General features: G+C 48.5%; 1 protein-coding gene across 6 annotated transcripts in view; it reads left to right on the top strand.

Annotated features, from left to right (window-relative positions):
- The window catches only part of SFC (ARF GTPase-activating protein), a 93,497-nt gene that overhangs the window by 36,304 nt on the left and 32,340 nt on the right, over positions 1–24,853 (top strand). For 5 of the 6 annotated variants that reach the window (XM_086483883.1, XM_086483885.1, XM_086483882.1 and 2 more), the window contains 6 exons: positions 1,085–1,129; positions 1,320–1,385; positions 1,505–1,552; positions 1,644–1,739; positions 1,815–1,856; positions 1,944–2,174. In XM_086483883.1, the coding sequence (XP_086340009.1) occupies positions 1,085–1,129; positions 1,320–1,385; positions 1,505–1,552; positions 1,644–1,739; positions 1,815–1,856; positions 1,944–2,174 (528 nt within the window). The remainder of the gene's footprint in view (positions 1–1,084; positions 1,130–1,319; positions 1,386–1,504; positions 1,553–1,643; positions 1,740–1,814; positions 1,857–1,943; positions 2,175–24,853) is intronic. The other variant, XM_086483884.1, reaches the window with a different exon arrangement.

The following is a 24,853-nucleotide window of genomic DNA, read 5'->3' as shown; positions in this document are numbered from 1 at the left end:
AAGCATAAGAGAATCAATGAAGCGATCGTGATACTCTTTGATAAACCTAAGCCTACTCTCATCCAGACTGGAGAGTGGACTCTCATTAGCAGACATTTTTTTTTTTTTGTAAGTATTAAGCAAGCAGAAGCACATTTTAATTTCTTTCTTTGCAGAGATGTGACTTACTCCAGGCACTTGCTAGCCACCAATGTCTGCATAAATTAGATATATCTTATCTTCAAAACTGGAGGTCAAGAGTCTTTTCAACAAAATCAGGGATAGGGCGGTAGTGGTAAGGCATACCCCATTTGACATTACATCCTTGAATGGGAGAATGCAAGAAGAAGATTTTCTATCTTTGTATCCCCAATTTGAAGATTGAGCTGCCCTTGAACGGGGTTGAGTTGTTCATTAACACTTTTAAGGCTTTTGGAGATGTGGGATGTGTTTTCAATTGGTATGACAGAATGTGCAGACTTCTTTTGTATCAAGAGAGAGAAAATTGTCTGTAGTTTGGGGTCATACAAGATGAGAATGCGGTGGCTGCTCAAACTTCCCCATCCCGTGAGAATCTGTCTTTCGTCTCTCCTGATCTGATACACCACGGATGGAATTCTATAAAGATGAGGCGGCATCCTTGTGTTGTGAGGGACAGTCTGATATTTTGTGACCCTTTTCTTGTTTTTCTTGTTAACACCCTCTGGCAGACTGGGATTGATTTTGAAATGAGCATTTGTTGATGTTTCCTCCTTATTGACCACTACCTGCCATCTGCCTAGCACGGAATGTGCTATACTCTTGCATTCGCAAAGTTCCTGCGGTGTGCCACTTCTTAGCAACGATTGCTGGCTTCCATCACCTCTGGAGGGTATCTTGAGAATACGCGTTCATGCTATTGGCAAGGGGGTTTGTAAAACTGAAGATCCTCATTAATGCTATTTACTGGATAGCTTGCTTGTGCTTGGTTTGGTTTGGACACACCGGTGTTCTTTTTGTGTTGCACCTCATGTCAACTCTTAAACTGCATTTTTGTTTGACCTGTTGAAAGTGTTTTTGCATCAAGTTCTTCTTTTGTGAAGGCATATTTTTTGCTCAATGGCAGGAAGTTCGAAGGAGGTTTGACAAGGCCAGTTTACATTACGACCAGGTTTGGTTCTCTTTTCTGATTGGCATATCTTCAAACTTTGCTTATTGGCATTCTTTTTCTCCATCTGTTTCCCAAGTATAAATATCAAATTCTGTCACGATGAAAAATATTTGATCGTATTGCCCGGAATTTTGATTAGTGTATATGATAGGTTTTGATTTATTTCATCCTAACGTGATACATTTTGCAGGCCCGAGAAAAATTCCTCTCTTTGAAAAAGGGAACCAGAGTAGATGTTGTGTCAGAAGTTGAAGAGGTATTGATGGCTGGGTCATACATGGAATAAAGCTCTGCTGCTATTTGGCTAGCTGTTGATGTTTTTGATTTTCTTTATATGAAATAGGCTTTGCTGTTATTTTGACATGATTTGAACAGGATCTCCGAAATGCCAGGTCAACTTTTGAACAAGCTCGATTTAATCTAGTATGTTAGCTTGCCACTTTTGGCACATTAATAATCAAACGATTGTTTTGATCAAAGACAATATTCTTCTTTAACACACTGTTTGACACAGGTAACTGCGCTTTCAAATATTGAAGCGAAAAAGAAATTCGAATTTCTGGAGTCTGTTAGTGGAACTATGGATGCTCATTTGAGATATTTCAAGCAGGTTTTTAACTATCCCTGTGTATTTGTGGAGATATTTTTGAGAAGAAACTGCATTATTGGCTTTTGTTGTCACTAGGGATACGAGCTACTGCTTCAAATGGAGCCTTACATTCATCAGGTAGCATGTTTTAATAGTGATAAATCTGTTAATTCTTTATCAGAACACCTCAACTGCAGGCAAGCTGACCGATGCAGTTGTGTCCAGGTTCTTACATATGCTCATCAGTCACGAGAGAGAGCCACATATGAACAGGCAGCACTTGCAGAAAGAATGCAGGAATTCAGGAGGCAGATGGAGGACAACAATCAACGGTCTTTCAGTGATGTAGAAGCATCACCAAGTGGTGATGGCATACACACTATAGGGAGAAGTTCGCATAAGATGATTGAAGCTGTAATGCAGTCGACACCAAGGGGGAAGGTAGTTTTATTCCAGGTCTTCTGCTGTGAGCAAGCACTCTAACTGTGTTATTTCTGTTGTTTCAATTTGAAAGTTTTATATGGCTCTCTGGTAGATTTTTTTGCCACTAGCACATCAAATTGCAAGCTCTTTCAAATGTCAAATCACTGTATGTATAGAAGTGAAGGAAGTCATGTTTCCTGGAAATCCACTGGGCTCACATCTAACAAAAATTAGAATGATCTAACCACAATCTTGGCTGCTTTTATTTTATTTTTTTTCCTTTTTTGTTTTGGTTCTTGTTTTATTTTTTTGGATTTGGGGGGGGGGGGGGGGGGGCGGGCGGCGGTGAGGGGAGGGGGTAAAGGCCATCTATAGGCAGGGTGTATGACAATCTTGATAGCACATTCCAAACACGGGGCAATTCTGGCAAAACTTTGAGTACGTAGGACATGGCAATGATCCACATGAATGAAGAAACAGGCATGTCTAAACGCATAGAAGATCCGAGTGCGTACCGAGCACCACTTAAAACACGGTTAGTTGTCTCAGAGCCTGAGGATATGCGTGCGGTTGCTACTGATTTCTATCGCGATTTGCTGTCAGCTGAGCCTCAGTCAGAGCGTCAGGATGCATGCAGAGAGCAGGTTTGGGCGCAGATGCTTAGCCTTGAGATCTTTGACTTAACAGCAGGTTGGCTTGCGTGGTTTAGAGCTCCCTATTAGGGGAGACAAGTATAAGGGGTATGAGCCTCCCGAAAACGGCCACGGGAGGGGACCCCCCACCTAGACACGCTAGCCTCACTCCACGCACTTGTGCACCGTGGGGACTCCACGCAAGGTTCCCCAGGGCACGCTATGACCCTCCGTGAGTGCGGCGGAGCCTGAGGCTACGTGGGGCTAGGGACCCGGAACGCAAGACCCGCGAAACGCAACACGGCCGTCGACCCATGGAACGCAACCACGCCCGAGCCGGTCCCGTCCGAGCCGGGCCCCCTTGAAGGCAACTCGACCCGAGCCGGTCCCGTCCGAGCCGGGCCCTCCTGAGCCGGTGCCGTCCGAGCCAGGACCCCTTGAAGACAACACCTCGACCCGAGCCGGTCCCGTCCGAGCTGGGCCCACCTGAGCCGGTCCCGTCCGAGCCAGGCCCCCTGGAAGACAACACCTCGACCTGAGCCGGTCCCGTCCGAGCCGGGCCCACCTGAGCCGGTCCCGTCCGAGCCAGGCCCCTTGAAGACAAAAGCACCGGTCCCGTCCGAGCCGGGCCCTTTGAGCGCAAACGCGCCCACCACGCACCTCTCCATGACGCGCCCAGCTCCTGGGGCGTCACACTTGGTATCAGAGCAACTCTCCATGACGCGCCCAGCTCCTGGGGCGTCACACTTGGTATCGGAGCCAGACAGGGCTCTTTATATCAAAAATCAGAACGACGAAAAACGCGACGGACCAACCCAACTGTGTTCGTCGCGCCCCGGCCACTCTTGTGGCCCATGCTGAGCTGAAGACCCACTCAAGTCTACAAGAGACCACAGGGCACCGAGCTAGCCCTCCAAATGACGTCCACACAGGGACACACAGGGATCAGTTTGAAGATTGAAGGATCAGCCAAAGCCTTCATGGTGTCATGACGCGCCAAAGCTACTTCGACCCAAAGATTGCATCTAACCAAGAAACCTTGCCCGACGCAAGATTCGGCGATTGGAAACCAAAGCTGGTGTAAGCCTAAGTCTACAACTCGCGTCAAAATGATGGTAAGTTTCCTTGCAAAATTCGCAAGGGCTGCATTGTGACGGACTCTCCTTCACATTCGGCTTTCAAGAAGCCTCCGCGCGGGCCAACGCAGAAGGTGGCTCCGCGCACATCGGGTTCCCTCTTCGGGGAATGCTCAAGTATGGGGAATTCTACTTGGGTGTTCAAAGCATATACTTTTCAGCCTTCTGCCAAAAATCCAAAAATACACACACCTCATTTCAAAATGACAAAAACAAAGCATACTACCTACTTGCATTCGGGTACAGTTTTTTCACACTTGCACTTATATGCACCCCTTTGTCCCTTGGCCTCATGCATAGCCAAGCTCTCTTTTCCCTTCGTTCGACGAGGACGTCGAACTTTCTTCAACCGGGGGTGTATATAAGGGGTATGAGCCTCCCGAAAACGGCCACGGGAGGGGACCCCCCACCTAGACACGCTAGCCTGACTCCACGCACTCGTGCATCGTGGGGACTCCATGCAAGGTTCCCCAGGGCACGCTATGACCCTCCGTGAGTGCGGCGGAGCCTGAGGCTACGTGGGGCTAGGGACCCGGAACGCAAGACCCGCGAAACGCAACACGGCCGTCGACCCATGGAACGCAACCACGCCCGAGCCGGTCCCGTTCGAGCCGGGCCCTCCTGAGCCGGTGCCGTTCGAGCTAGGACCCCTTGAAGACAACACCTCGACCCGAGCCGGTCCCGTCCGAGCCAGGCCCCCTGGAAGACAACACCTCGACCCGAGCCGGTCCCGTCCGAGCCGGGCCCTTGAAGACAAAAGCACCTTGCCCCGAGCCGGTCCCGTCCGAGCCGGGCCCTTTGAGCGCAAACGCGCCCACCACGCACCTCTCCATGACGCGCCCAGCTCCTGGGGCGTCACACAAGCTACTTGACGTTGAGTTTGTTGACCACTGAGCCTTGTACTTGAAGTCCGGGAGGCCAATCTGCACAGGTGTGAGCAGGCCCTTGAGGTGTTTTGTTGTGCATCAGGAACACTGATCAATTGGAGGAAGACAATTGCTTTCTTGATTGGCAGTGCTCCTACGCCTGATTGGTCACCATGATTGGTCGCTCGGTGAGGGCTTCAGGTGGATCCCACCAGGGACTCCGGTATGGTATCTGGGTTGTCAGGTTGGCTTGGACTTGTCCCCCGAGCAGCAGACTGCTCCCCTCCTAAAAAACTTCAAAGCTCCCTCTGCAGAAACGATGGCGGCCCTGCGCGTTGCCGAAACTAGGGGAAAGAGAAACCTGGGTGGCCCGGGGCAACTAACCGCTCTCATGGACTTTGCTCAGTAGGTCCTTGCGACCCTTGTGAGCCCACTCCCGCTCGATTTGGTTGCAGTCATTCTCCTTCTCCTTCTCGACCTTAGAGACCCCACGGATCTTCTTCCTCCTCAACATGCCATTGCTTTCCACGGCTTGCATGTACATGAAAATCCCCCTAAAATTAGAACCACGACTTCCTAGTTTTGATACTAGTGTGAGAACCCAAGAACTATCTTGTGGATTCTCTGCCTACCACCCTTTATATAGGCCATTGGCTGTCCATTATTTAGAATCCCTTGTCCACATCTAGCAGTTGGGCTTTGGCATGAGTCCGTGACCCCCCCCCCCCCCGGTTTGCCCTTGGCCTTATACCATTAGGAGAATTTTTTTTTTTCCCGAGAAAAAGATCCTTCTATTAGTTAATGAAAACTGCCCATAGGCCTACAACCACCTCTGCAAGAGAGGGCTACAACAAGCGTGATGGGGAGACTCTCCCAATGAAAAGACAGCATATATACAATGAGGCTAAATCAAGAGATGGGAGGAGGGAAAAGCCACACAGGTGGACAGTAGTGCCATCTGAGCACCCCCTGGACTATGGTGTAGAAAGTCCCAGGGCGCCAGAGTCGAAGGAAAGCCTCGCGGTGCTCCCGCATGCTGTCGGAGCTGCCCTGTAGTCCCTCAAGCTCTCCTCTGAGAGTATGGATCAACTCTAGCCAAAAGTCACTAACAGTCTGTGCTAGTGGCACAGGGCGAGCCTCAAAGATGCGGAAACAGCGGGCCCGCCAGATGAACCAGAGTGTCAGGCCACTGATGAGCTCCCAACACTCCTCTCTCTCACTACACCACTCCTGTGGACTAAGCTCTGTAGCAGGCTGGAGTGTAGGTCGCCCCCCCTGTATCACTATCATCCTGCTGGTGGAAGATAGCTCAAACTGAAGTGCGGGGCCCGTGAGGGTAGACCAAGCCGTTGCCCCCCAAGTGTACTGTCGAGCCGTGGAGAGAGCATGCATCAGCCGAAGAACTCGTAGCCACACCTGCAGGACCGAGGGACAGTCCCAAAGACAATGACGCTGACTCTCCACCAACAGGTCACAGGCTGCACATGCGGCCGAGAGACCACTATGCACAAGCCAACTCCCTACTGCTGTAGCTCTATGTGCAACCAGTCACTGAAACAAAGTGACGCGCCTTGGCTGTCTGGAGTCCCACAGCCTCTGCCAAAAGTCTGCCAAGAACTCGACTATGAGACCCTTCTCCTGCCAATGACGTGCTGCAGCGGGGAGGGCCTCTCTGTGCTGCTAGTATATGACGTCCCAGTCGAACAGTGTACTGAAAGAACGGAACTCCTGGGTGGTCTGCAGAAGAGAAAGGGTCCCTCCATAGCCACTCACCAGGATCCCACTGTACTCGTGTCAACGGACAACACTCCCAAGCCCATAGCCTCCAGTGTCCTGTCTCAAGAACTGCTGGGTCAGGGTCTATGACGCAGGTCCGCCCACAGATGCTCACTACTCGGATCCTCTGAAAACAGCACTCTGCTACTTGCGGGGCCTCTACTGCAACTCGCTGTAGTTGTCTCCCACCTTGAAGCTCGAAGAACAGGGCTGAGACAGACTCTGAACAGGCCCTGACTGAAATGAGAACCTCCAGTCGTGTGAAGGCTTCCATCCACCGGGGTGCTATTGGCTCTAGAGGCGTGAGCCACTCGGCTGGAACTGACTCTGTGATGTCCTGACACATGGTCTGCACCCGTCTCATGCCCTGTAGCTGGAAACCTTGCACCTCCTCTGACAAACCTGTGAACTCTAGCCAGTCACCTAGAGAGCTCGTTGGACCTGCTGCCATGGAACCCCAAGAAACATGAGGCCGACTACCAACCAAGTAGCCTCTTTGAGTGCTAACCATGGGGTTCCAGACGAGGGGCTGCCGTAGGCGCTCCTCCGTGCACGTCGGTTGTCTCTGCTCCAGGCCACGCCGTAAGAGCTCCCAAGATCGAAGCAAACTCACAGCGAAGCGGTCCTCCATGCACAGTAGCATGGCTGCCTCCAATCCTGTCAGAAGGGTCCTCCAACATGTTGAAGTCCCCTCCTACACACCAATGGTCGGCCTGCGGCAAAGACTCAACAATCTGTGACCAAAACTCTGCAAGAGCACTCGCCACATTGGGCGCATAGATGTTCAGGAAGCCCACAAGGCCACCCTGAACCTGCTTAATAATCCATTGAGCCCTGCCTGGCACAATAATCCCTCTGTCCACAATGGCCTGCTGCAATGAATCCGCAATAGTCATACATATCCCACCCTGGATGCCTCCAGGTCCAAAAGCAGCTGACCAAAAGGTATCATAATGTCCACGCAAAATCTGACCACATCATCGAATGCGGCTCTCACACGGATGGTGCTCCTGAAGCATAAGGAGATCAATCTCTCCTCCCACAAGGCAACGTTGAAGCTCCTGATGCAATCGGCCCCGCTGTCGCTGAAACTGGGGTCCACCTAGTCCCTTCACGTTCCATGAGACGATCCTCATGGTGAGCGAGAGAGAACAGATGCTGCCGCAGCAGCAAGACGTGCTATCTTCGAGGCTCTCTTGGATGGGGAGTAATCCGCATCCGAGCGTCCTCTAGATAGGCGAGACTGCAATGAGTGCCTAGCCAAAGCCCAAGCCGAGCGAGCCGTGCGTAAAGCAACCTCCTCTGTCCACGAGTCCTCATGAATGTATACATAGCAAGGCAAACACTGCGTATCCGCAAAGAAGTACACCAGAACGTGCCTACATCCTGCTGTGTCTGGGGGTGTCACCGCAAACTTGGCCAATGGCCACAAATTCTGCAGCAAATCTTTAACTCCAAGTTCTCCCATGTGATGAGAGAACTCGAGAACCTGTGTATGCAACCATCCCAACACTGAGTCGAGGGACCACTCTGTCTCGGCCCTACTACAGAGGGGGAAGGAGAAACCAATCGTTGAGTCCAAGGTCTCTGTCCCCCTAGGAGCAAGGAACAAAGCATGGACCTTGAAGTAGGCTGCCTCGTGGTTTGTTGCGGAATCGTCGAGAAAAGGAGTGAACCCGTAGTCGAAGAAGTCCTAGCGGCGTCGGAAGTCAATGCTCGTCAGACCACGAGGGATAGCTGCAATGGAGGATGTCTGAATCTGCAGAGGGGGCTGCAAGAAGGGCTGACCCTCTCTCGCTAGGCGACTCGTGGCAAAAGCGCTGCCAAGAGATCTCCTAGCTGTCGGAGATGGACCGGTCTCCTGAGTCGACTGTGGAACTGGAGCAAGAGGGGGGGGGAGAAGGAGCTGGGGGGAGCGGAGGAGAAGAGGGCGGGATGGGGCGACAGAGGAAGAGGGGCGAGGTGGAGAGGCGACGGGAGCAGGCCGAAGGGGGGGGGGGGAATGAGGAGGTGGAGGGGAACTTTGAGGGGGAAGCGGCTGCCGAGGGTGAAGCGGAGGTGGAGGCTGGCGTAGGGGACTCCTCCTGCTCAAGAGGACCAAAGCGGTTCCCTGTGCGAGGGAACCCATTGCTGCTGAGTAGGCACCTGGGGACCACTTTGAGTGCCAGGCTCTCGCTGTGGCCCCTGGCATCGACGGCCACGCGCTTGCTGCCACCCCTCCTCCGCTGGAGCCCCAGACTCCGAGGGTGGCTCTGAATCTGTGCGCTGTGCTGTTGACTGGGGCTGCGGCCCAGCCCTGGCAGGCTGGGGCTGAGGCTGTGATGCGGTCGCGGCTTCCTCCGTGGACAGGCCTTCGTTAGGTGGCCCATCTGTCGGCAAATGAAGCACTGGTTCGGGAGGCCCGAGTACTCCACACTTTGTCTAAACCAACCCCCACTCACCCGAGGCAGAAGGATGACCTTCGGGAGCGTGTGGGTATCTCTGACCAAAACTCGAACTGAGGGGATGCCAACCGCCTTGGCAGCTACTGATGCTGCCGTACGAGGTGTCTCCAGGACAGTCTCGATGGTGGAGCCAATCCTGGAAAGAAGTGGGAGGTACTCCCTCCGTAAACCCGGAAAGCAGACTGAGATGGGCAGAGCGGCAGAGAGAGCGGGCGGGCTGGGCAAATGGCGAGCAGGGAAGTGGGCGGGCTGGGTGGCACAGCTGGCAACGGGTGGGATGGGGGGGGCCGCGGTGAGGGGCTGCGAGCAGTAGCCTGCAAGCAGAGGGCGCGCGAGGGCGGGGGGGGGGGGGGGGGGAGGGCAATGATGGCGAGAGGGGGGAGGGGGGGTGGACGCGGCAGCAGCAGCAGCACTCTTCCCATTAGGAGGAAATTGCTTCATTGGAGTTCGGGACGGCTATAGGTATATAGCAAAAAATTTTGGAAGACTCTATTAAGCTGTGGTCTTGTCATGCTGAGTATATTTTATAAAGGTGATAGAGCAACTTCATTCGACTCTTTATCTAGAGGGAGATGAGTCGAGTAGAGAATGGCGGGTTGGTGTTGAATGGTCGAGGAAACTAGGAATGATGAGCTGAGGCATAGGAGACAACGCCCCGCGGGGGGGACTACAGTGTGCGAGCAAGGAGGAGGGTGAAAGAGGTGAGCGATGGGGGTGGGAGCACAGTGAGCAAGCAACGCATTTCTCAACAGCAAATTCATATGGCGTTGTTTTATCCCAATGTCACGTGCACATCTAACCCTATGTGTGTGTGGACAAGCTACTCCATGACATGGGTTCAGTTCAGTTAGATTAGGAAGAGTTCTGCCTGTTTTGTGAGTTTGTTCGCAGACCGTTCATGTCTAGACGCTTAGAATAGATGCACATCCTCTTGTTGCACACAACATGGATCATCAGATTTCCATCAGAACCCATCAGGAGCATTTTTACAGTGCATAGACCTATTTTCCCTATTTTTGACATTTTTCACCTATTATTTTTAAGTGACTTTTGTTGGGAACTAGGTAGGGCAATTTTGCTAAGCTTGTATATAAGAAACCTAGCCCTAGCACTTTCTGGCAGAAGAGGTAGTAGAAACTTGGGTTCAACAGGCACCTTCTCAGCAAGACCCCCGGCATGCCTAGCGTTTTTGCATCTGCAAGAAGGCCTAGCGTTTTGCTCCCAGATCAGCCAGCGTTTTTGCATTTGAAGCAGCGTGGCGACAACAGAGGACAAATCAGCCCTAGCGTTAGTAGTGCACCGGCAGATTTATAGCGTTTCCAACTTTCCACACGAGAGCCCAAATCAGCCCTAGCGTTAGTAGTTTGCACCGGTAGATTCACAGCGTTTCCAACTTTCCATACGAGAGCCCAATTCAGCCCTAGCGTTTTTGGATCAGCATGGCACCTCAGCGTTTTTGCAGATCTTCGCGACATGATCAAAAAGTAGACCAGCGTTTTCAGTTTTCAGCATCAAGACTCCGCAGATCAAGTCCTGAACCTCGCAGATCTCACCTTCCTGCAGCAGATCCTCGCCGCACGGTCAGATCCAGCGTAGTTTGCAATTTCAGCCCGGAAAACGCAGATTTCAGCATCTGCGTTTTCAGCGTGTCGTCGTTGCATCGTCATCATCGCCATGGTCATCGACATAGAGTCAGAATTCAGCAAATAAAGATTTGCAGATTTCAGCCCTTAGCATTTTCAGATTTCAGCTGTCTCGTCGTCGTCCTCATCGTCGTCGGCAAGTCCAAGCACTATGGAGATTTGTGCAATCATAAGTAAACCGCTCTCGCCATAGAGAGTGGGTCCTTCGGAGGAGGGTTTTGACAACATTCTGGTGTCGTACTTCTCTCTCTATCTCTCAGTCTCACGCACCTTCATTCACAGTGTTTATCCACTTTGTTTGTGATCACTTGCAGTCTCTCATTAAAGGAACGGAAGGCTCTCCCTTCCGTAAGCAAAAAGAACCTTGAGCACAGTTTGGAGTAGTCATTTTGAGCAAAGTTCAACATTCACTTCAGTTGCATCCTACATTGGTATCAAAGCTTTGGTAGTGTTCCGTCGTCCTCATCATCGTCGGCAAGTCCAAGCACTATGGAGATTTGTGCAATCATAAGTAAACCGCTCTCGCCATAGAGAGTGGGTCCTTCGGAGGAGGGTTTTGACAACATTCTGGTGTCGTATTCTTCTCTCTCTATCTCTCAGTCTCACGCACCTTCATTCACAATGTTTATCCACTTTGTTTGTGATCACTTGCAGTCTCTCATTAAAGGAACGGAAGGCTCTCCCTTCCGTAAGCAAAAAGAACCTTGAGCACAGTTTGGAGTAGTCATTTTGAGCAAAGTTCAACATTCACTTCAGTTGCATCCTACATTGGTATCAAAGCTTTGGTAGTGTTCTGTATCACTCAAGGAAAGAACCACATTTTTTTTTTTTGCTTTTTGCGGTCACACGTAACGTAAGACCTCTTGGGCGTGTCGATTCCTAATCGTGTTTTTGAAGAGTGACAGGAAACGCAAGAAAGAAGGGCTTGCCCAGCCTCCCCTTGTTTCTCTTTTCACTCATTGAGAGCGGATCGTGCACTTAGCGGCCGGGCAATGGACGTAAGGTGGGAAAAAGCAACCTCGGTGTGAGTGCAAGGCCGCCAAGGGGTGCGCCCGCGGGAAAGAGAATAACTCGGGTGAAGAGAAGCTCCTTCTCTAACACAGGTTGCAAGCTAAAGAAGAACCTCAAGAACCTCAAGATTCTAGAACCTCAAGAACCTCAAGACTCCCGAACCTCAAGAACCTCAAGACCCTCAAGAACCCAAGAACCCAAGTTTCTCGCGAACTTAAGAACCAAAGACTTCAGTGGATGGTCATCACCCGAAGTGGAATGGATACTTTGCATGAAGGTGATGGGCATGACAGTAGCGAAGAAGAATCTCATCACCAAGGAGGTTTTTCGGACCCTCCCCCTTCTCCATCTACGCCACGGATTGTACCAAATCCTATGGTGGTGTTGGTCAAGTCGATGATGGACATGATGACATAACAACAAGAAGCGACTTGTGTTGCGATGACACAACTAGAAAGACAAGCAGAACGAACAGTAAACCTTGGCCTGCGAAGAAACCTTGGCCCGCGAAGCACGCTTGGTGGTCGAGGAACAAAAAGAAAGAAAAGCAGATCGACAAAAAGCCGAAGAGCGTGACCGCCAAATCAGACAGGAAACCTTGGGTCGCGAACCATGCTTGGCGGCCATCGAAAGTGAAATGAACGGTGGGAGTGGATCTCTCGGCTACATAGACCTCCTACAAACACGCGTTGGACGGACCACCCGACCATAGCCACCATCCGGTAGCTCCCTCGTGCTGGGGCCAGTGTCCAAGGACGTATGCGTGCACCTATAAGACCGAGCGTCCCATACCACCCGACCTCACCTCCTCGAGGTGACCTCGTGCACTACTAGCCTCGCGGGCTAACCATTGGTACTCTGCTTGGGGGGTCGATAACTGCAAATGAGGCATTGGCCTCTCTTTTATAATAATGGCCGCGTTCACACTATGTCCGCCCGAACAATGGACGCCCATCCCGACGGCGTTTGGGCTAGATCTCCTCTCCTATGAGCGGGAATAACATACTTCCCCCCTTAAGAACCCATCAATGAAGTGAGGATACTGAGCTTTTAGGTCTCGAATTGGTTCCTAAGTAGCAAACCTTTCATATTGACCCTTCCATTTAATTAAGTACTCGTCATAAGCTTTTTGGCGCAAATGACGGGTACGATGATCTAAAGCTGCCTCTGGCTCTCGAAGAATATACTCAGTTTGCATATCTTACCATACATTTTCCTCGATGGGCACAACAACATCGGCTTCACGCAATTTTACTGTAAGGTGGCTGACATGAAACTCTGGATGTACGCTAACATTTGAAGGAAGAGCAGTTTATAGTTTATAGGCAACTTGGCCAATTTTCTTTGTGATCAAGAACGGACCACAATATCTAGCTGAAAGCTTATAACGCTTTCCTGTTCGCATAGTCTTGGAATCCTTGGGTATCTTCAGATAGACCCATTGTCCCACATCTAGAGTCCTTGCAGACCTCTTTTGATTAGCATAAGTAGTGACTCGATCACGAGCCATTCTTATACTATCCTTAGCCAATTCAAGCATTTCTTGCATGTCATACAAGAAATCACGAGCTTGGCGTTCCTCTACTTTCTCCAAGCCAATAGCAATCGGGGGTTTAGGCTCAAATCCATACATCAGCATGAACGGGCTAAATCCAGTAGCAGAATGCTTGCTACTATTGTAGGCAAACTCTAACTGTGGAAGATACCTTTTCCAATCAGACTGCTTGTGAGAGACATAGGCTCTCAACATGTCCTCTAACGTCTGATTCATCCTCTCAGTTTGTCCATCGGACTCAGGATGGTCAGAAGACGACATACTCAACGTCGTCATGCAGGAAATCACGAGCTTGGCGTTCCTTGATTTTCTCTAAGCCAATAGCAATCAAAGGTTTAGGCTCAAATCCATACATCAGCATGAACGGGCTATATCCAGTAGCAGAATGCTTGCTACTATTATAGGAAAACTCTAACTGTGGAAGATACCTTTCCCAATCAGACTGCCTATGAGAGACATAGGCTCTCAACATGTCCTCTAACGTTTGATTCATCCTCTCAGTTTGTCCATCGGACTCAGGATGGTCAGAAAACGACATACTCAACTTTGTCTGAAGATGAGCAAACACATCTCGCCAAAATCGGCCAGTGAACTTAGTATCTCGATCACTGACGATATCGTCTTGCAGACCATACAACTTATAAAGCTGATCGACAAATAAAACCGCCAACTCATGGATTTTTACTGTCGACTTCGTGGGTATAAACTTCACCATTTTTGTGAGTCTATCGACCACAACCCAAATGGCGTCATTGCCCCAACTAGTATTTCGCAAACCAACGATAAAGTCCATGGAAATACTTTGCCACTTGGCATCTCGAATTTCCAATGGGTGTAGCAGGCCAGCTTTCCTAAGGCGCTCTGTCTTATTGACCTGACACTGAGCGCATCTCTTCACATAGCTCTCTATGTAAGAGCGCATTCTTGGCCAATAGAAATATCGCTTGACCAAAGCCAAAGTTCTCTGGATGCCTGGGTGTCCAGCGCTAGGAACATCGTGGCATTCGCACAATAATCTTGTCGAACCTCATCGATTTCCGGCACAGACTTTACCATGTTTAAACAATAGTCCACCTCTAATGGAATATTGCCGTTGTCTCGTCTCTCGAGCACGACTCACTTGGGTCTCCGGATAGCTTGTACGCGAGTCATGCCCCACTTCGACCTCGTTCCATATCTTGCCAAAATGGCCATCGAAACGACATAGCCCTCGGAGAGAGAGAGATAGAAATCCGTCCAGATTTCAGGCATAGACAAGGCCTTAACCTCAGGAATCCTACTGAGCGCATCGGTAACTCGATTGCTGGGTCCTTTTCTATAACGAATCTCAAAGTCAAACTCTTGCATAAGCTCAACCCATCTAGCCTTCCAGCCTCTGAGATCACCCTGATCATAGACATAGCGCAAGGAGTGATGATTTGTTCATGCAACAAACGTAGAGCCATAAAAGTAGTGTCGCCATTTCCTCAAGGGGTGGACTACAACATAAAGCTCCTTCTCGTATGTTGGATAACGCATTTCAGTGTCAGAAAGCTTCATACTTTCAAACGCAACAGGACGTCCATCCCGGTATAACGCCGCACCAATGGCATAATCACTAGCATCCGTTTCGACCACAAATGGTTTGCTAGGATCCACAATGTGCAATATTGGCGCAGTAGTCACCAAGTGCTTTAGTGTCCGAAAGCTCTCGTGGAGATGCTCATTCCAGAGAACAGGGGGTTTACCTTTACGGTGAGGACTTGAAGTCTTTGGCCCTTTCACCCCTCCTTTTAAAAGTTGCGTAAGCGGAGCAGCAACTTTAGAGTAATCCTTGATGAATTTGCGAAAGAATCCTGTAAAGCCTAAAAAGGACTTTACTTGGCGCACATTCTTTAGAATGGGCCAATTTCGCACTTTATCCAATTTTTCAGGGTCGACGCAAATTCCATTGTGAGTAATAATGTGACCCAAGTACAAAAGCTCTTTCTTAAAAAATTCGCACTTGCAAGCCTTAGCATAAAGCTTCTCAGTTCTCACTACTTCGAGAACAGTGTGTATATGCGCTAAGTGCTCCAACAAACTTCGGCTGTAGATCAAGATGTCATCAAGAAATACAACAACGAAGTTGTCTAGAAAGGGTCTCAACAGATCATTCCTCATCTGTTGAAACGTAGATGGAGCATTGGTCAAACCAAAAGGCAAGATCAAAAACTCATAGTGATCATAACGCGTATGGAAATCTGTCTTACGAATATCTTCCAGTTTGATCCGTATTTGGTGATAGCCTGATCGCAGGTCTATCTTCGTAAAATACAATGCTCCAAGGAGCCGATCTATCAGATCGTCCATGCGTGGGAGCGTATACTTATTCTTGACAGTGAGCTTATTCAACCCATTGTAATCTACGTAGTAGCGCATAATGTCATCCTTCTTTCGAGAAAGTGACACTTGCGCTCCCCACGGGGATTTACTTGGCCGAACAAAACCCATGTCGAGATAATCTTTCAGTTGCCGCTGAATCTCGTGCTCCCTCGGTTTTACTAAACCGATAGGGTTGCTTTGAGAAGGGCTGACTACCAGCCTTCAACTCAATGTCATGATCTACTCATCTGGAAGGCGGCAAGCCAAGGGGTAGATCATCTGGAAAAACATCCTTGAAATCAATCATGATTTCGTGGATAAGGTCGGATTCGTCGGAATTCCCAAGTTCAAGAGAAGAACATGAAACATTTTTACGAAATTAAGTGACAGAAGTACCAAGCACTAACGAATCAAACCAAACAGATGGTACACATTGATAAAAGTCAACATCAGAAGACTTTGTATCTTTATACATTTCCAAAGCAGTAACAACTGGTATTGCAAAACCATTATTGATAGAATTCTGGTTACAAAGCGACACAGATACATGAGGCATGTCCTACTTAACAAAGACAAGAGAGTGATGTACATAGTCTATATACAATGAGTCTTGTTTATCATAAAACCATGGAATTCCTAAAATAACATCTGCTCTGTCCAAGCGCATGATGTGGAAATCGAGGTTCTCTTTGTAATCAGCTAGCTCGAGTGACAAATCTGGAACCATCCGATTCCATAGATCTGTATCCTCGCCACGAGCCATCTTCACGCGATACTCATGGTCACTGTCCCGTGTCTGCAGGCTCAGTTTTTGCACCAATTTTGCATCCCATAAAATTGTGTGAGCTTCCATTATCAAGGAGTACGGTCAAGTCGTGACCATTGATCTTCCTGAGGAAACGGAGAAGATCGTGCTTATCAAACACTTTGGTGCTAAAAGTACAATTAGTGCATTAACTGTGCGCTAAATGATGGATTCCAACTTGCACAACATCAGAGTTACCTGAGATCTCGTGAATCTGAACCGATGGACGACCTTGCGGTTTCTTTGTCTTCTTCTTGGGGCAATCCTTGATTTGGTGACCCGTCTGGCCACATCCGAAGCAAGCCCGCTTCTTCACTGCGTCAGCAATTGAAGCATTTTTGGCTTCTTCTCTTGAGAAGATCTTGGCGTTGATTTGGACTTATGCTGCAATCGGGGTCGCTTTCTCGAAGCGCCCTCACCAGATTCATGATCTGCAGTTCTTTTCTTCTCATAATTCGCTCCATTTATCAAATGGAACGTCTTGGCCTTTGCCACTGTATCCTCGATGTCAGTCGGGGCTTTGTCCTTAATTAAAGCCCAACGGTAATCCTCATGCAATCCCAGCAGGTACATGTGCACAGCATGCGTAGAATCCACCTTGCAGAAGGTGAGCGCCTCTTTGAAAGCTGTCGTATACTTATCAAAAGATAGAGCTTTCATCGAAAGACTCTGCAATTTAGCGTAAGCTTTCAAAGGATCCATTTTGGCGAAATCCCTCATAAATTTCATATAGAAATCAGCCCACGTCGTAGGCTTTTCTGTCATGTCGTGCCACCAGGTAAGCGGCGAGCGCCTTACTAAGCAACCGTTCATCATGCTCCCCATGGAGATCAAAATACGTGGTCCACTGATGCAGCCAGTTATTTACAGCCAGCTCCGTACACTTCTTCTCTTCCCCTGAGAAATTTGTAGTTTTGTACGGAATCGTGGCAGTTGGACCACCCTGTGAACGCCCAAAAGGAGCAATCTGTGTCCGCAGCTGTTGGAGATCGGTTTCGTCCTCAGAAATATGCGTAGTCGTCGACTGAGCCATATTTTGCAGAGCGGTAAGTCGGGAACTAAGCCCTTGCACGACCCCTTCGAGAGAGGCTAGGTGTCACGTGACACATTCAACCCTATGTGCTCGTGGACAAGCTACAACATAACAAGACCGTGCATGCCCAAGCACTTAGTGTAGATTCATGTCCTGTGGTTGCACACAACATGATCATAAGCATTCCCATCAGAATCCTTCAGGAGAATTTTCCAGTGCATTTAGCCTATTTTCCCTATTTTTGACATTTTTCACTTATTATTTTTAAGTGACTTTCGTTGGAAAGTAGGTAGGGCAAATTGAGTAAGTTTGTATATAACCCAACCTAAACTAGCACTAATTGGCAGAAGAGGTAGCAGGAGCTCCATCGATCAACAGGCAACTTCTCATGCAAGAACCTTGGTGGCGATTTCCCTCCAAGCAAAGACCCCCATTAACCTAGCGTTTTCATCATCAAGTAAGCCTCGCCATAGACTCCCCAATCATTGGCGTTTTCAACAAGTTCATCGCCAAGACACCCTTTTGCTAGCGTTTTCCTTCAAGCAAAGATCGCCAGCAGATCCCAGCCTCTAGCGTTTTCCAGATTTGCAGCCCTAGCGTTTTCAGAGCCCATATCGCCCTTCCATCCCATGGCGATTTTCAGCCTAAAGACCATCAGTTTTCAGCCATAAAGACCAGCAAAATCAGCGTTTTCAGCCATAGCAGAATTCAGCCAGCAACGTTTTTGGATAGAGTAGCAAATTTCAGCCATAGCGTCGGTCTCGCCATCCCCGTCGACGACACCGACATAGCCTAGACTTCACGTGCATCTCATTTGTACCAGTTTGTGCAATCAATAGTAGACCACTCTCGTCGGCTAGACCACTATCGTCGAGGAGAGTGGGGCCTTCGGAGGAGGGTTCTACGTCGTCTCTGGTGTCGTATTTCTCTTCCCTCTCTATCTCTCTATCGCACAGTGTCAATTCACTTTATTTGTGATCGTAGCACTCTCATTAAGAACGGAAGGCTCTCCCTTCCATAAGAACAAAATGAACCTTGAGCACAGTTCGAAGCACTCATCTTCAGCAAAGTTCAAACATTCATTCCGTTGCACCTTACACCAGGCGAATGTTCGTCTGAACGTTCGCGTTTTCCAAAGCTGTAACACGTTGGTCGAAACTTTGGAAAGTACTTGTAATCCATGTGTAGAGAGCATGCGTGAGTGGAATTTGAACATTACCTGGCGCGTCGTCACGTTACACATTTGAACTTGAGGAATCCATGGTGAAATCTATGAAAAATTGAAGGTTTCACGCGAAACTGAGGCTTTTCTGTACTTTCGGTCACGAAAAGCCGAACTCCATAGAGCGCTACGCGTCAGCGTACGCGTCCGAAGGCAAGCAGGTGATGGCGGGGGCGCGGGAGTGCGACTAGATGGAGAGAGGAGCGTAGGGAGGGGAGCAGAGGCCTCGAAAAATGAGTTCTCTGTATGGTTTTGGAGTCTCTGTAAGTGAATTTTAATAACTTGCAGGTTTCATACTTAATAAAAATAAAATAAAAATCCTTAAGTGTCGTGGCCACTTTAAAATAAAAGGGGCACTTAATAAATAAACTCTTAAGTGGGTTAAAAAAAACTCATCGCAGAGCTGCCAACGAAACAAAGAATTCGAAGGCAAGCGAGAGGAGCAGATGATGCGTGGAGAAAAGAGGAGACGCTAAGGCTTGTGCCCGCTTGTGGCTGACGCGCGAAGGAAGTGCCGACGTTGGAAGCATCCTCCACACGAGCACAACCCCGTTGATTTTTGTTCCCTCTGCTATTGTTCCACGCTAAGTAAGAACTCCCTCTCAGCGTAAGAACTCTCTTGTGTCCATCTCTCTCTCTCTCTCTCTCTCTCTCTCTCTCTCTCTCTCTCTATGCTTCGCACAGAGAAGGGCATTACAAAGAGATCTTAAAAGGTACAGTACGTTGAGTTTTCAGTCCCGAATGAGCAAATCAATGAATAAATGACTGATTTTCATCGAAAATCAGCAAGGTTGACAAAAATCCTCTGATTTTTAGCACTTGCACGTGCTAGATTGCTGAATCTATAAAAAATCACGGAGTAGCACATTAAATTTCACCTGCACACAAGCTTGTGAGAAGAAAAAGCAATTAATCACTGAAAATTACATGAAATTGAGGTTCTTCGACCCGAATCGATCAGCAGGTGTGCGCACGGTCCCTTCTGCAGCCAAGCCGACTCTGATACTATGAAACAAACTGAGGGAGTGGATCTCCCGGCTACACGGACCTCCTACAGACACGCGTCGAACAAACCACCCGACCATAGCCACCATCCGGCAGCTCCCCCGTGCTGGGGCCAACGTCCGAGGACGTAGGCGTGCACCTGTAAGATCGAGCGTCCCATACGACCTGGCCTCACCTTCTCGAAGTGACCTCCCGCACTCTTAGCCTCGCGGGCTAACCACTGACACTCTGCCAGCGGGGGTGGATAACTGCAAATGAGGCCTTGGCCTCCCTTTTATAATGATGGTCGGGCCACATTGGCCGTGCTCACACTACGTCCACCCGGACATTGGACGCCCATCCCGACGGCGTCTGGGCTAGATCCCCTCTCCTATGAGTGGGACATAAGAGAAAGAAAAGGAAGAAAAACAACATGACAAGAAGCCATGGAGCGTGAGCTTGAGTAAGCGCGCTTGGCCGCCGAAGAAAGACAGGCAGAGCGTGAGGTTCAGAGAGACCTATGCATGCAAGAGGTGGTCCGACAGGCTCTCACCTCGAGGCCTGCACCGGACAAAGATGTTGGTGGTTCATCAAGTGGCTCACGTCGAGATTTGGACTCCAACATCCCCGTCACAGAAAAGATCACGTTCAATAAGTATGATGGTAAGATGGATGCTACGATTATTCATTCTTGGTTTGATCAATTTAATGCTTATTTTGCCACAACTAAGAAGATAGGAAATAGCAAGGTTTTGACGGCAGCTATGTACCTTGCCGGTGATGCCATCAATTGGTAGCACGCATGGCAAGAGGCACAGTTGGCCGCGCACCTAGAGGAAGCCGATGATGGCGCATCCCTTTCTTTCAATTGGACCGACTTCCAAGACAAGCTCAAGGTGCGGTTTATGCCCCCACAGTACCTAGCACGGTTGAAGGATGATTGGCGCGGTCTCAAGCAAAATGGTATGTGAGTTATGTCTTTCTCTAATCGTGTTTTGTAGCTCGTGTAAGGTGCAACTGAATGAATGTTTGCGCTTTGCTCAAGATGAGTGCTCCGAAGTGTACTGAAGGTTCCTTTTGTTCTTATGGAAGGGAGAGCCTTCCGTTCTTAATGAGAGAATGCTATGATCACAAACAAAGTGAATGGACACTCTGCGTGCAAGTGTGTGAGATTGAGAGATAGAGAGAGAAGAGAGATACGACACCAGAGATGTTGTAAAACCCTCCTCCGAAGGCCCCCCTTTCGTCGGCGAGAGTGGTCTACTTATGATTGCACAAAGTGGTACAATGATGATGCATGGAAACTGATGCAACTTGGGACTATGTCGGTGACGACGACGGGGATGGCGACGACGACCTACGGGCTGAAATCTGCAATCTATTAACTGCTGTCCAAAAACGCTATGGGCTGAAATCTGCGACTGAGTCAAAAACGCTGTTTTTGGGGCTGTTTTCGGTGGTTCCTTAACGCTGAAAATCTGCAGTTTAATGGCTGAAAACTGAGGTCTTTCTGGGGCTGAATCTGCTATCTTTAGGGGCTGGTCTTGATGGCCCTTTATGGCTGCAAATCACTGCATGTGCCGGTCTGCAAGGCTGTAGCTGAAATCCAAAAACACTAGTGTAGCTGATCCAAAAACGCTAAGAAGACTGATGTCAAAAATGCTAGCAATCTGGAACTTCTTATGGCGATGGGGTCTGGATGCAAACGCTAGTGGCTGTGAGGCATGCTTGTGATGGAGATCTGCTGGAAACAGAAACGCTAGGGCTGAAGCTGTGGGAAAAACGCCAATGGCTGGGAGAGGGAAATCGCCAAGGCAAGGGGGCTTCTTGATGGTTCTTGCTGAGAAGGTGCGTGTTGAGCGTGGAGCTCCTGCTGTCTCTTCTGCCATTTAGTGCTAAATTTGGTTTGCTAATATATTTCCTTAGCAAAATTGCCCTACCTACTTTTGTTGGGAAGTCACTTAAATTAATAAGTGAAAAATGTCAAAAATAGAGAAAATAGGCTAAAATCACTCGAAAATTCCGTGACTGATTCTGATGGGAATGCTTATGATCATGCTGTGTGCAACCAGAGGATATGCATCTACACTAAGTGACTGGGCATGCACGGTCTACGAATAGACTCACAAAAGTGCCAGATCACTTCTAATCTAGACTTGATTGGATTGACTGAACCCTGATCATGCTGTAGCTTGTCCACGGAAACATAGGGTTGGATGTGTCACGTGACATCCCCTCCTTTTCAAAGCGAGGTACTGGTACCGAACTGTATGGCATCGAGGGAGATCGCCAATAGCATCCGGAATCCTGGAGGGGACTCTTCGCCGGCCCACTCTGATGTGTGGGTCGTGCGGTACTTGAACTTCAGAAAGGTCTGCAATGCTTGCCTCTTTGGCCGCGCCGAAAGCGATAGTCTTATGTCTCTCCTTCAATGCTTCAACTTTGTCGACTGTCATGCTTCTTTCGTCTTCAAGAATCTCCATGGCTGAAAATTCTTGAAACCATTTTCAACGCAAAAACATGAACATACCCATTCCATGTATAGTGAGTGGAAAAAATCTTGTCTTTGCTAAAGACTGTGTATGCAATGTAGATGAACATAGAGACGGAGTGACAACCCGTTCATCAAACACATGCAAACAATGAGATCGAATCTTTCTCTTATGATCTAGAGGAATCAACTGTGGCAAAACACAATGGAAAAGCCCGCGCTTGGTGCTCATACTTTCATGTGCTCTTTCGAAAACTGTGTCATGCCAAGGAAGAGACATGGAATGTGACTTCCTTACATACATACTTTTCAGCTTTTCATTAAAAAATCCGCATACATTCGTGCTCATCCATGAGAGAAACGTGCTCAACATACAAATTGTCATGCCTAGGAAAAGGGATCACATAAAGATGATGACTAAAATACAGGAAACGATCACGAATGAAACATTCGAACAATGCGTGCGTATCAATCATGCGAACACATAGTACTTCCTGGGAGGGTTCATTGGACCTAGGCTCGAGAGCCAAGATCGATCCTTCGTGATTGATCGAATCTGCAACGAGGTTAGCTACGCTAGAAAAAGCATTAACTAACACAGCGTCCTTGTGAACAATCACATCTTCTTCATGCAACTCATCATGCTTGTGAGAAATCACATCTTGATCATGCAAATCATCATGCCTGTCTTTATCATCCAAATCATCATGCTTATCATTGTCAATCAAATCATCATGCTGCTCACAATCATGCAAATCCTATGTCATGCTTTGGAGAAAAAGAGACTGAGAGAGTCTCCTTCTCATGAATCCGTTCAATCTTGTCCTGCATATTAGCAATGAGAGATGGAGAATGAACAACGTCCTCTCCATGAATGACAATGGGAGAATCACTTTTGGCATTGGGAGTGAAAGTGTTAGCCTCCCAATCAATGAGAGGGTTAGCATCCCGAAACGATCGAATGCCCAAAATCATATGACATCCTGAGAGAGGAGAAACAACAAATCTTCTAGTGAAGGCAGCTTTTTGAATTGCAACAACAAATCAAGGCACTCCTCCGTGATGAGAGCGTCCATATCGGGAAGAAAGCCAAAGACCTCGATAGGAGATCTCTGACTAACTTCGAGGCGGGCTCTCTCAACAAGAGAGGGATTGATCATATCATGCATACTACTTGGGTCAAACAATATGACAAAACGCTGCCCCGACGTACGACCATAACGTTTAATGAGAGAATCATCAACGTGAGGGTTATGAGAAACTTGGGGCACACTCGTGTTCTCATTAATTACATTGACAGAGGAAGTGGATTCTGTGGATTCTATAGATTCATTCGATTCAAGCTTAGGATATGTTCTTTTTATGTGACCCTTAATGTGACAATAAAAACAACGACCTTCCTTAGAATAAGTGCTTTGCTCTTCCAACGTGTTGTATCCTCCTATAATTCCTTGTGCTACCTTTTCATTTGGAGTAAGCTAAGGTTCAACAATTGTGTTAGCCTTACCCTTAGATTCATTGGAAGAATTCTTTTCTGAGAGACTCTTGGAAGATTGGTTAGAAGAGTTACCATTCTTACCGTTCTTACCGTTCTAAGGGTTCTGAGAAGTCTGCGAGGTACTTGTGGATGTCTTGTTCTCCTTGGGCTTTTCCTTGTTGTGCTTCATCTCCTGTGCGAGAGCAATCGCTACCGCCTTGTTGAGATCGATTGGATCGAGCACCTCGACATCATACTTGATATACTTGTTCTATCCATAAAGGAATGCCTCTTTGCGTTCATCATCCGACTTGCGTAATTAACACGATTAGAAAAAGATATAACCGGCATACCATTTTGCTTGAGAGCGCGCCAATCGTCTTTCAATCGTGCAAGGTTCTGAGGTGGCATAAACCGCGCCTTGAGCTTGTCTTGGAAGTCAGTCCAATTGAAGGAAAGGGGCGTGAATTTGTCGGCTTCCTCTAGGTGCGCGGCTAGGTGTGCCGCTTGCCATGCGTGGTACCAATTGATGGTATCACCGGCAAGGTACATAGCTGTCGTCAAAACTTTGCTATTTCCTGTCTTCTTAGTTGTCGCAAAATAAGCATTAAATTGATGCAACCAAGAATGAATAACCGTAGCATCCATCTTACCATCATACTTACTGAAAGTCAACTTCTCTGTGACTGGATGGTTGGAATCCGTATCGTGGATTGCGCCACTGGATGAACTCCCACGATCTTTGAGTGGTTCAGACTTCGAGGCTAGTACTTGTCGAATCAATTCTTTAGTGCTTTGTTCTCGTTGAGCCTCATGCTCGATCTCCAAGACCGCGCTTTAAGCAGCACGCTCGGCCTCCAAGGCCGTGCTTCGTGCTGTTGCTTCCGCCTTTCTTTGTTGTTTTCTTTCTTTGCGTTCGTTGCGCTCGTGTTCTAAAGCAAGGCTATTTGCTTCTTGTTTGTCCATGATGTCCATCATCTGCTTGACCATTGCCTCCATAGGGTTTGGTACACTCGTGGCGAAGATGGCGAAGGGGGAGGGTCGAAAACATCTCAAGGTGCGGAAAATTCTTCGTGGCCTCTCTCATGCTCATCACCTGTATGCGAAGTATCCATTCCGCTTCGGGTGATGGCCATGCACTAAGATCTTACGTTCTTAAGTCTACTAGGAACTTGGGTTCTTGAGGGTCTTGTGGTTCTCAATGTTCTTGAGGTTTTCTTTCGCTTGCAAACCGCGTTAGAGAAGGATCTTCTCTTCACCCGAGTTCTACTCCTTTCTGCGGGCGCACCCCTTG

The sequence above is a fragment of the Adiantum capillus-veneris genome, chromosome 16 (genome assembly GCF_014529385.1).
Source record: "Adiantum capillus-veneris isolate H3 chromosome 16, ASM1452938v2, whole genome shotgun sequence".
Lineage (NCBI taxonomy): Eukaryota > Viridiplantae > Streptophyta > Polypodiopsida > Polypodiales > Pteridaceae > Adiantum > Adiantum capillus-veneris.
The sequence above is the reverse complement of the archived record's forward strand: the minus strand, read 5'-3'. Positions and strand labels throughout refer to the sequence as shown.